This window comes from Balaenoptera acutorostrata, chromosome 18 (assembly GCF_949987535.1).
Source record: "Balaenoptera acutorostrata chromosome 18, mBalAcu1.1, whole genome shotgun sequence".
Taxonomy (NCBI): domain Eukaryota; kingdom Metazoa; phylum Chordata; class Mammalia; order Artiodactyla; family Balaenopteridae; genus Balaenoptera; species Balaenoptera acutorostrata.
The window spans coordinates 48,318,175-48,330,853 of record NC_080081.1 but is presented as its reverse complement, the minus strand read 5'-3'; the positions used below and the strand labels follow the sequence as shown (position 1 = coordinate 48,330,853).

General features: G+C 38.1%; 1 protein-coding gene across 1 annotated transcript in view; it reads right to left on the bottom strand.

Annotated features, from left to right (window-relative positions):
- Window positions 1-502: 502 nt before the first annotated feature.
- Window positions 503-12,679, bottom strand: part of DIAPH3 (diaphanous related formin 3) — a 577,679-nt gene continuing 565,502 nt past the window's right edge. Inside the window, exon 28 of the mRNA XM_057532925.1 lies at window positions 503-4,877. Within this exon, the coding sequence (XP_057388908.1) occupies window positions 4,615-4,877 (263 nt within the window). The 3' untranslated portion in view covers window positions 503-4,614. The remainder of the gene's footprint in view (window positions 4,878-12,679) is intronic.

The following is a 12,679-nucleotide window of genomic DNA, read 5'->3' as shown; positions in this document are numbered from 1 at the left end:
ATTTTAAAATCAACCTTCCCTCAGAGGTCGGATACTTTAATAATGATGTCTAAATTTTGTTGCCAGATTGTGGTATATTTTAACAGAGAATGCTTTACACATATTGAACTTTAAAATTATGACAAAGCATGTAAATAAAAATATCCATATTATTAATATATCTGTATCAACTATAATTTGCCTTTATACATGTTATTAAGTATATTAAATTAAATATGCATGTTATTAAATATTTATGGCTAATATACCATAAATATTTGTTTTTTTATGCAAAGATAGACCTGTTCCACCAGGATCAGCCATGCCTGTGAAAACGGATACTTTGGGGAAAAATTAACTGGAATATACCCATCTGAGGACTTGGTCTCCCTCTCAAGAAATAATTCATCAGAATGCTTGATTCAATCTGTTTAATTATTTTATTCTGGCATCTTAACGTTTGACCATCAATCACACCCAGATTATACATAAAATATTAAGATTAGATGGTCATTGGAGATTCATGTTTAAAATAAATTTTTAATAACACATAGTTAGAAAACAAGGAAAAAGGAGAAATTTTTATAAATAGGTTTTTAATACAAACATGACATGGAATAAAAATGCCAAGAAAAAATGTAAAGTCTCAAACTTTAGATACAATTAAAAAAAAAAAACTAAGGTAAATAATAGACTTACTAAAATATGTTAAAAGGCTGTTGTAAAAGAAAATGAATAGGCAATCCTGAAGTGATAATCCAAAAATTCAGCTTCTAATTTCATCATCAGAATCCCTTTAAAAAACTTGTATTTCAAATAGCTTTAAAAATGTATAACAGGGCTTCCCTGGTGGCGCAGTGGTTGAGAATCTGCCTGCCAATGCAGGGGACATGGGTTCGAGCCCTGGTCTGGGAAGATCCCACATGCCGTGGAGCAACTAGGCCCGTGAGCCACAACTACTGAGCCTGCGCATCTGGAGCCTGTGCTCCGCAACAAGAGAGGCCGCGATAGTGAGAGGCCCGCGCACCGCGATGAAGAGTGGCCCCCACTTGCCGCAACTAGAGAAAGCCCTCGCACAGAAACGAAGACCCAACATAGCCATAAATAAATAAATTTTAAAAAAAATGTATAACAACATAGATCTGCCAGAACCTGGAGCATGTTAGTGATATTCATTGGAAGGAGGCAATTTCTGGAATTTTCAAAACATTTTTTATCCAATGGTTGGAGTTTCAAAATGGATAGTAGAGGGGAAAAAAATCTACCATTTTAAGGTTTCCTGAAATAAATTGATTCCTTTTAAGTTCTTGCCTCTTGGAGATGCTGAAGGGAGAGTATGGTTGCAGACAAATGTGACACTCAACTCTAACTAGGTGAGTAGGAGACGAAGAGACTACCACAGCCAAACCCTAATTAGGGGCACAGCTAACTTTCATTCTACCTCAAACCCCACCCCCACCCTAGCTGTAACCTCTTCCTTCATACCTATTTTAAAAGGCAATGGTCTATTTAGGAATCATGAATTTTTATGGTTTAAGGTTCCATTATTTTCATTTTATAGGGAGATTTGGATTCAATTCTGAAATGCCATCCAGTCTCTGTGGTTCTTTGGCAGCTCCACGTGTTTTGCTAAACAGTAGCTCTTGAGCAAAATGGTTGAACAGTTTGGCTCTAGGACGTATTTTAAGAACAGTCATGCCTGGCAAGGGCATGTAACAGCTACCATTAAACAATTCACCAGACAAAAATGAGGACGGGTCACTGCCAGCTACAATTCCTGGATCTCAAAATTTTTAATAATTAATATGAAGAAAAAGACAATGAATGCCACTTTTTAAAATTTTCATTCATATTAGCAGTTTATATTAGGACTTACAACTTTCCAAAAGTTACATTCTGTACAAAAGGTTGTCACAAAACTAATCACCAAATATGCTCCCAGCCCACCCGTTTTATCTATAAATGAAAGTTTAATTAATAAGATGAAATGTAGCACAGATATGCACATTATAGATTTAGTTTCTAACTAGTAAACTCAGATCTACATTGGATTATGATACTTTAAAATGAGAACGAATCACCCAGGAAATAATCATTTGCGGCTAAACTAACATTTTGAAGTCATTAATAACTCCCGTTTTTGAATAATGGTTTTAGTTGTATGGTAACAACTAAAAGAGTTTTGGAGTTACTTGGTATAAATAATTGCATTTTCTAGATTTAGCAGAATTTTTTTCATATAAATTACTGAAATGTTTACTTCCTCATATAAACACTAGGTGTTTGGCCCATTTTGTTTAAATATTTGAGTATGTTAAGAAAAGGACATACATGCATATATGATTAGATTGCCCCCTTATTTTTAAATTACTTTAAATATTTGATTGGGAAACTTGTTAGCAACAAGTTTTTGCTTTTGGACCACTCAGTGATCACTTAGCTGTCTGTGTTCTTGCCAAATTCTCTCCCCTGACGTGAGACAAAGGGGAAGGGAATCTATTAGGGGCTTGTCACTAGCCTGGATGGAGCTTCCTCACCAAGGCACCGACCAGTGTGCCTTTTATCCACTAATTCAAATGAACAAAATCTGTTTGCTCAGAAACACACACTTGTACCTCAATGTCTGCCTTCAAATTAAAGGTCATCTCTACAGTTTCCATCTGTAGTTGACTAAAGGAATATAAGGAATTTTAAAACCCTAATTATAACCCCCGTCTATTGTTGAAAGAAATATCTGCAACAGAAACCAATGTTTCTTGGTTGGCTCTTACCTCTGTCAACTCTTTGTTTTGTGCTTTCCTCCTCATAGCTATAGCCCTCCTATTCAGGCCTGTTCAGAACTGGCTCCCTCAGAGAGGGCGAGGCAGTACAGGTGTGTACAGTTCCCGGCTCCTGGCCCTCGCCTGAAGGCTGTCCTTCAGCCTCTGCAGACAGATGCTCTGGGGGCTGATTGCTCAGCTTCGGGACTTCCCTGCCTTCCTCCGCCCCTGGGAGGTTGTGTCATCTTCACTTCCCTTTACTGGTCAGGCTGCTTCTCCCCTGTGTCTGCTCCCCAGCCCTAAGTTGACAGAGTATTTACCTGCCATCTGGTGTGTCCAAACTACTGGGTTGAATTTCAGTTTTATTTCTGAAAATCCCAAGTCTTTGCAAAATTATGATAAGAACAGTCAGAATTCCTTCATTTGACTTCTTTCCTTGTGCTTAGGGCTTCCACCTGCTTAAATGTATAAATGTCCTTCACCTTTCCTCATTTTTAAGATTTGCTCTCAGGAAAACAGGAATTGCAACTGGAGGGCAAAATGCACATTTCAGCAATACAGACGAGAACAATTTATTCCCACCTTGGCTGTGGATAACACTCTGTTCCCCAATGTCTATAACCAGGGCCTGGCTCATAGTTCTAATTAATTAACTTTATTAACTTGGAGCTGAAAGGAGGTGACAACTTAAACAAGGAAATAAAAGGCAGTGGACCTCGCAGACTAGTTCCATGTTACTGCTTTTTAACTGGAGGTAAAAGAACAGCCACTTGCTTATTGTACGTCATAAAGCAGAAGAGATGCTTAGATAGACTGCAGAGCACAGTCTGTTTCCAGCTAATCCATGGAATATGGTAACTACAAAAAAAAAAGAAGCAATTTTTTTCATTTAGTGCAAGTAACAAGTTTATTTTCTTTGATATAGAATTAACAGAGTTAATTTCATGCTCCCAATGAGGTAAAATTGCAACATTTGCATAGGAAATCTTTCCTTGAAACACTTCAGATCTTTGTTAAAGTTATTGATTGTCAGATCAGAGAATCTGCAATTTCAAATTTGTTCACAGAAATTAAAAAATTCCTTACTTGGGAAGTTTCAAAATGGCAATTCGGTCCTAGAGTCATAATTACCGGGCGGGGGCGGGGTGGCACGGGGGTAATGCTCTCCCGGCTAAGAGTTTCGGCAGCACTGTAATACTGTGTACATCCACTTTATACAAAGGCATGTACATTTTGCAAAGAGAGAGCATATATTCCTATTTGTCATTCTTGGAACTGTGTTCAATTGCTGTATAGTCTCCTACAGGGTCTAATTAACATGAATTCAACAATGATGATAATGAGCTTATCAATCATTTCCTCATAGCTGTTATATTCAGTTTTATGTCTTCCGTGCTATGCTGATAGCATACAGATCCCAATTAAAGAGAAACCTGGGCCTATATAAATGACATAAACAAAATATACATGGGTATGTAGCAAGACTTGAGGTTGATGATTTGATGTTCATTAATGTTGGAAAATACTAAAGTAAAAATTACAGTGACTTGGGAAGATGGTATTTTCTTAAGGACACACTGCTGAACACATGGTCACCTACCTGCTCTCTAAAGCATTATATAAAAATTCTACCACCAAATACAGAACACATGAACACCAGGAGACAAAAAAAGCATTAAAGCCTATTACAATCTTGAGTAAGCCAAGACCTCAAGTACATAGGAAAAGCACTGCAATCATGTATTGAGTTTTATTTTTCTAATATATATCATAATTTAAAACCATATAAAGTCACTTATATAAGAAGCAATTTTTTCAAGTGGTATAGCTTAGAGCATGGCTTTATATTTGGCTTAATCATTTTTACCACTTTAATTTATAAAGCTCGTAATCTTGCCAGCAGGGCTTCAACTTCGGGAATGGATTCATTTTTAGAAACCGAGCCAAGAAGTTCCATTTCCTTTTTTCTGTTGCTTTCTACATTACAGGCTTCCTTCTTCTCAGCTGCCTTGATCCTCTCGGTAGACGTGTGAGTGTCTAGATTATAATTAAGCTCCTTGGTGACTGCAGTCTTTGTTGAGCTGCAATTGATATTGTAGTGTGAATGTGACCCTTCTGTCAACTGCAACTTCTGATTTTCTACAGTAAGGAAGAAAGAAACGTAAAACTTATCACTGTGATAAGCAAGCACTGTGCACATTATGAAACATTAAAGTAATTATTCTCAACAAACAAGTCCTCTTAGACAGACTAAACTAAAAAACATTCAAAAGAGTAAGGTAGATTTAAAATAAACACGCAGAGGTTAAGAATAAGCTAAAAAATATAAATAGACAACTATTTCATTAGCAGACACAGATATGGAGAACAAACTAGTGGTTACCAGTGAGGAGAGGGAAGTGGGGAGGGGCAATATAGGGGTAGAGGATTAAGAGGTACAAATTATTAGGTATAAAATAAGCTAAAAGGATATATTGTATAACAGAAAATATAGCCAATATTTTATAATAACTATAAATGGAATATAACCTTTAAAAATTGTGAATCAGTATATTGTACACCTGTAACATATAATTTTGTATATCAACTATACTTCAATTAAAATTAATTAACTAATTTTAAGTAAATAAATTTTTTAAAATTTTAAAATAAATGTTTGCTGAATTGTAAAAATAAATAAATAAAATAAACACTCAGAGGTTAAGAATAAGCTAAAAAATATAAATAGACAACTATTTCATTAGCATTAATACTTATTTCCTACTTCTTCTGTGCCTGAAATGCCCATCACTCAGTTATTAGCAAGGCTTGGTTCTGCATTTCATTTAGGTCTCTGCTCAAATGCTATCGAGAGAGGCCGTCTCTGACCATCCATCTAAAATAGCACTCACCTTTTCATCGCTCTATATTCTTACACTCATCTTTCCCTTCACAGAACTTATAACCACCGGACACATCACATACTTGTTTACTTGTCTGTTGTCTATCTCTTCACTAGAATGTAAGCTCTGAGATAGCAAGGACATTGTTCTAAATACTGCTGTAATGTCGGTGCCTAGGATGGCCATGGAGCACAGTGGATGCTCAGTAAATATGCATTGGGCAAAGAATTTATTTCCACACTCTATGACCCAAGACAGACGTTAGTCTGAATAATAAAAAGATTAATTTCCTTTTCAAACAAATCCAAGGAAGAAAGTTTCTAATAGGAATTTTAAAATTCAATGCTTTCTTTTAAAAAAAATACTGAATTTGGCAGGCAAATTGTTAAAACTTCCTAGCAAATCAAAATAATGTCATAATTTGCCAAATACGTACACATATATTCATACAGACCTGTAACCTATACACACATATATATTCTTTCATTGGTAAGTGACAGTGATCCGGACTTATCCAGGCTGTGAGGAGAGAGGTGTAATAGCTAACGGCTAAATGGTGCTAGCTGACTGACTTTCCCAAAGAGCAACAGATTTTCTTTTAATTAACTTGACTCTCACATTGCACAACCTTATGAGTGATCTCTCTCGTAGATCTCAAATTTAAAAAAAAAACCCAGACACCCTCAATATTCATGTAACCTTGAACAGAGCTTGAAAATGGCTTCAACAAACTTGACATGACATTTAAAGTTTTTTGGTTATTTGCAGAGAGATGTTCCATTATCCCGGTAGTGATGACTTTGGAGCAGAAGCAGTCACTCATGACAGTGTGTTTTATGTGAGTGCTGAAAATTCCAACCGAAAACAGCTTGTACATTAAAAGGTGGCTGCTGAAGATATTTACTGCACTGTCATTTCCTGACCAGGGGCTTCTGGTGATGGATGAGTATTTTACACACTTTCCTGGACAATCTCAACAAATTTTAGAAGTCTGATCACTTTTTAGCTCTTGGAAGAAAATAAATACACTTTTCCTATCATCACCTTCCCTATCAGGTGGGCGATTGTTACTCAGAAGTTACTAACAGTTCAGTGACTTTCTCTTAGAGCCTCTTATGCTCTATAGTTTATAATGTACATATCATGTTTGCAGTAAAAAAGCACAGCTGACACTCTATTCCTACAGTTTCCATGACTGTACAAATTTATTTTTTTTCTAGCACCCACTCTCCTGCCCCAAGGTGTTTGAAAACTGCATCGTAGCTAAGTGCAAATTTTTAGTCAGCTTACTGCTCCTTCCCCAAAAACGTTCCTACCTTTTCTTGTCATTTGATTTCTTGTAAACGACTCCATCATGATGATATCTCCAACAAACTAGTTTGTTCTGCCGCTGGGCAACTCTCATTACATTTTTGATGACAGAGAAGAGATTAAATTGGCTAAAATATGGGTCTGTAATATACATAAATAAAGTATTACACACCTTCCCTGGCTATAATGTATCAAGCCCAATTCCACATGTGGCAAAGTGAAAAGAGCATGGGATTTTAAGGTAAATCTGGGTTGAAATCCAACCCCTTGGCCCTAACAAGTTATCTCACCTCTTTGAGTCTCAGGTTCTAATAATCAATCTCCAAGAGAACTAAAGGAAAGGATGTGGGTGACACCTCCTTTGAGGTACCTGCCTCCAAGCTTTCCAAGGGAGGCTTCTACCACCCAAGGCTTGTTCAGATGCTCTGACCGTTCTGACTTTCTGGTGACCATACCCATGAGAGCTGAAAGCCATTTTATTAATAGCTTGTATTTATGTAGCACCTTTATTTCTAAAGCATCTGTTGCACTTGAAACATCGCCACCGTCATTTTATAGATTGAGAGGTAAAAAGCAAAAGGAAGTTAAGTCATTTGCTTAGACTTAGTTACTGAGTAAATCAGTGGCAGAAGCCAAATGCTGTCTCTGGAGATAGTAAGGCTGTCTTAAAGAAATTTAGAAAGCTTTTTGCCAAGAAAAAGTGCTAAGTAATTCAAAGCTAAGTTTCATAATAACGATATCCTGTACTTATACTTCAAAATGCTTTCTGACACATTTAATACGCCCAATAACTTTGTAAAGCAGATAGTATACCTATGTAAACTACCTCAGCACTGTATCTCCAAGGTCACACATAGACTCCTTTTCTCTCCTGGTATTACTTAAGTTCCTGACTGAGAACTTCAAGTTCGACCTTTATCCACTACAGTTCCCTAGCACTCATTGTCTATTCTCCTAGACAACCCTTTAAGCCCTTCTTCTCTCCCATCAAACATCTAACCTGTTCTCCTTCACTCTCATTTCACTCACTCATAGAAGCAATCAGAAGAGAACCCCCATAAGCTTCCTGTGCCCCGACACCTATCTGCTGATTGCAGGCACGCCCACTTCTTCCCTCCTGGGGATCTTCTGTGCTCCCCTCTGAGGACAACCAACCCCTCAAGGTGGGTGCCAGCTTGTCCATCCCTCTGGCAGCTGTGCCCTCTCTCTACTGCACTGTAAAGGTTTCCTTCTTCATGCAATCATTCCCCTCAGCATATAAGTAATATGTAGTAACAGTCCCAACCTTTAGAGAAAAAAAAAACCTCTATTTGATTCCACATCTTGCTCCATTTACTGCTTCCATTGTTGACTGCCTTTGCAGCAAAACATCTCAGAAGAATTGCCCATACTACTGTCTCATTTCCTCTCTTCCCATTTTTCTCTTGAACTCACTCCGATCATGCTTTTGACACTTTACTCTTCTGAAACAGCTCTCGTCAAGGTCACTAATAAACTAGTGTTGCCAAAAACAAGACCTGTATACCCACTTGGATATTTTTGTCCTCCTTTACTCGACCTATGGGTTTTTCTTTACTGTTTGCTCTTTGAACTTCTTTGGACGCTTAGGTGGATAACAATGGGTGGCCAACGCAGGCAAAAGTGTTTCCACCCTATTGAGAAAACTCCAGATAGTTGTGGGCTAGCTTTAGGGACAAAATGATTAGAAGAAAAACCAAGCTGGCATGTAACTCTTCTGTGGTTTTAGGTGGAGAATCTTTCATGAGAAGCAATAGACAAGATAGTATAAAATGGAAAGAGGTCATTCCTGAGACCACTGAAAAAATAAAAAAGAAAGTAAAGGGCTTATTTTAGAATGAGCTTATAGCTGTTAGAAATTCCTAGATAACACTTCTTCACTCCAGCCCTCACATTTATCTCTCAGCATCCCAACAGCCCCCATCTGGGTCCCCAGCCTTGGGAGGCCCAAACTGTGGAACTGAGGGAGTCACACCCTAAACTGCAAAATGACAAATGAAGTTGGGTTGGAGAATGAATCTCCTGTCCCACTGCAAACTAGAGAAAATGTTTACAAGTAGAGAAAGCTCTCAAGTTGCAAGTTCAATTTTATACAGAAATTTTATTACAATGTTGGTTCAAGGCCAGGTGTTTTTTGCCATTACTATTATTTTAAGAGTGCACTATTAGTGGTTTCATGTGGGTTGAACTGGAGACCCAAATTCTACATAAAAACATGCACTTAGTTTATAAATAGTTCACTTCAAACATCAGGGGGATACCACAACCCTGTGAGTTGGCGAAAACCCTATATAGGTGTTCAGAGGTATGAAATAAATTGTAATTGGAGGCCAGTGGGCTCATAACCTTTTTTATATGAAAGTAGTTCCAAATACAAGATGACACACTTGGACACATGGACTCTTTCGGTGGAAGATAAAGCTGGGTGTCAATACAAAGAGAAGAATTTTCTATTTCCCCTCAAGTCAAATCCTTACCAATACACATTTTTAAATGGAAACAAAAAACATTAAGGCAAAGTAGAATGATTGCTTAACTCTCCAAAGATAGGAAGATTGTGCTATTGTTTTATGAATTGAATCCAAGGCTTTTTTTTTTTTTTTGTCTTTAAGACACTGTAATTGACGTCTGTGTAGAGAAGTATGATCTATCTAGGACTATTGCCAATATCCAGGCCCCTGGTGATTGGAGTACAGATGGGCAAGGACCAGCTGCCTTTCTTAGTGCTAGGTCAGTAAGGGAATCCAATCCACACATCTTGTATTTATGTTTCTGTGGAAATATTAAACAGGGTGAGAATACATGCTGTTTTCCTTTAAGATAGGAAAACTCACTTATTTCAATTTAATTCCTCATATGATTCTTACTATAAGAATTGATTCTGGAGTCCCACAACAGCTTTTTCCTGAAATTAAATGAAAAGTTGAAAATTGTTGAAAAGTTGAATGGCTTTCAAATACAGAGAACCCACTAGACTTAAAAAAGAGAGAGAGAGAGAGAGAGAATAAAAGCCTTAAACCACATCCGGGGCTGGATCCCACATGACCTTGGCAGACTACAGATTTGGATGACAAAGAAAGCAAAAACAAACAAACAAAAAACCACCCCCAAACCCACCATCCTGAGCTAACTTTTGCATTGTTTCTTTTTAAAAAAAAAATAAATTTATTTATTTTTGGCTGCGTTGGGTCTTCGTTGCTGTGCACGGGCTTTCTCTAGTTGCAGCGAGTGGGGGCTCCTCTTCTTTGTGGTGCACGGGCTTCTCACTGTGGTGGCTTCTCTTGTTGTGGAGCATGGGCTCTAGGCACAAAGGCTTCAGTAGTGGTGGCACGTGGGCTCAGTAGTTGTGGCTCGCAGGCTCTAGAGCGCGGGCTTCAGTAGTTGTGGCGCACGGGCTTAGTTGCTCTGCGGCATGTGGGATCTTCCCGGACCAGGGCTCGAACCCATGTCCCCTGCATTGGCAGGCGGATTCTTAACCACTGGGCCATCAGGGAAGTCCCTGCATTGTTTCTTAAGTAACACAAAAGACATAGGAACCGGGAAAGTTGCTGACAAAAATGAAAATATAAACATATGCAACTTGGCATCTAAATGAGAAAATATTTCAGCCAACAGCTGTTATGCTTCCTGAGCTAAGAAGGCAAGGCTAAGGTCCTGGCTGACAGCCCTTGGGGAGAACCCTCTCTGCTACAGGAAATCTCAGTTATGGTTCAGAAAGAGGCATTATTCCCTTTAAGTCGGTATTGATCCTCCATCACATTGTGGTTCTAATGGGCACTGGCTTCTCAGAAGTGCCAACTCTCAGATGAAATATAAAATTGAGCTCCTGCCTTTTGTGGTCAATGGTGAGCCTGTGGCAGCTTTGACAGGAGGAAGAATATAGAACTCTGGTGTTCTAAATTGACTGCATCTCTTCAGTCTTCCTGAAATTTGATCTCTCCCTACAATTCGTTACCTTTTGCTCTTAACTATTACTTTGACCTACTAAGTAGCTGTTTGTTTCACCCCAGCAATGCCATTACTTTGACAGGAGAAGAAAATGACCCATAAATATAATTTTTAAAGCACTACTGGGTCTACATGATAGTAAAATGTGTCACAAATATATGTTTTTAATCTATGCAATAACTGAAGTTAGAGCTGGCCGCCAGCAGCCCATATCCCTGTGGTTTTTCTTACTGTTGATTTACTGATGCTATAAATAATTGTCTTCCTTTTGCTTCATTTTGCTGTCTATTTTATGTTTTGTATTGAAAATATATAAAAATGATAAAAAGAGCAAAAAGGGCATTTTGTATATAGTTAAAGTCTTTTAGGAGTGCCAAGAAACTCTTATTGAAACCAATTATGTAGAAACAAAAACAAAAAAAACCAAAGCAGTTACTCCCCTAATTCAAACAAAACAGACAAGACAGAGATGATAGACAAAAGTTATTTCTGAATAAAGGAGATAATTGACAATTAAATTAGAAGGTTTTTTGCATAAACTCGTCATATATACACTTCTATTCAATCTTGGTCTATTTCACTGCCCTTTAAATAAAAATTTAAAGACAGCACTGCCATTTTACAATTTCCTATACTGGCCTTCCTAATTTGACACAGTGTGAGAAGGAACTCGAGATGCTGCAGGCTCCTGGGCACAGGACAACCAGGATAAATCCAGCTCTTTTCTCTAAAGGGAATAGTAATGCAAACCCTTCCAGTCAACTGCTTATCTTTCTGATTTGTAATATATTAACTGAATTGAATGTCCCACTCTATATTTGCTTCCCTCTTTCTCACCTTTCTACCCAGTTTTTAGCAAATTCTAATTTGGCTTTCAGCCATACCTCTCTGTTAAAACTGCTCCTTACAAGATTATCAGAAGCCTCAAAATCCCTCAACTCAAGGGAATTTTCCCATGCCTCATTTTCTCTTACAGTTGCAACACTTCAGAGTGTGTGTAATAAAGAATTTGGTTAGTCTTTTTCCCATTCCTGGGAGGTAGCCTCTAACCCCTTGAATTAACAGCAATTCACGGTGGGTCCCTCAGACCATGCCTAACAATTTATGATAATGAGGTGACTCGTGATGGGACCCTATTTAGTTTGTGGTAATGAGTGATTCAGAATGGGGAATGGCCAAATCAGAAAGACCAATCATGTGACTGGAGGGTTGGGAGGAGGAGACTGAGTTCAATCATGTGGCCTATCCATCATGCCCAAGTAATGAAGCCTCAGTACAAACTACGGGCACTGAGGATCAGGTGAGTTTTCCTGGTTCGCAATAAGTATTATCACACACTGACAATATGATGCATATTGTCACACACTGATGCGCTGGGGGGTGGAGGGTAATATATCCCTGAGGACAACAGAAGTTTTATGTTTGGAACCTGTTTGGCTGGTTCTGGCTTGTGTCCTTTTGCTATAAAAAAGCTGCAATAGTAAGTAGAGCATTTTCTTGAATTCTAGGAGTCATTCTAGTGAATTATTGAACCTGAGGGGAGAGTGAAAACCCCTAAATTTGTACCCAGCTGGTCAGAAGTGTGGGAGGACTTGGGAACCCTCAAACTTGCAGCTAGTGTATGAAGTAAGGGCAGTCTTTTAGAGGACTGTGACTTGTAAAGTTTGGCCTAACTCCAGACAGCTGGCATCATAAGTCATTACAGAATGTTATCTATAACTTAACATCAGTATCATCGCCTTACTTTTATGCATAGATATGCTATAGTTTGCAAGGAATTTC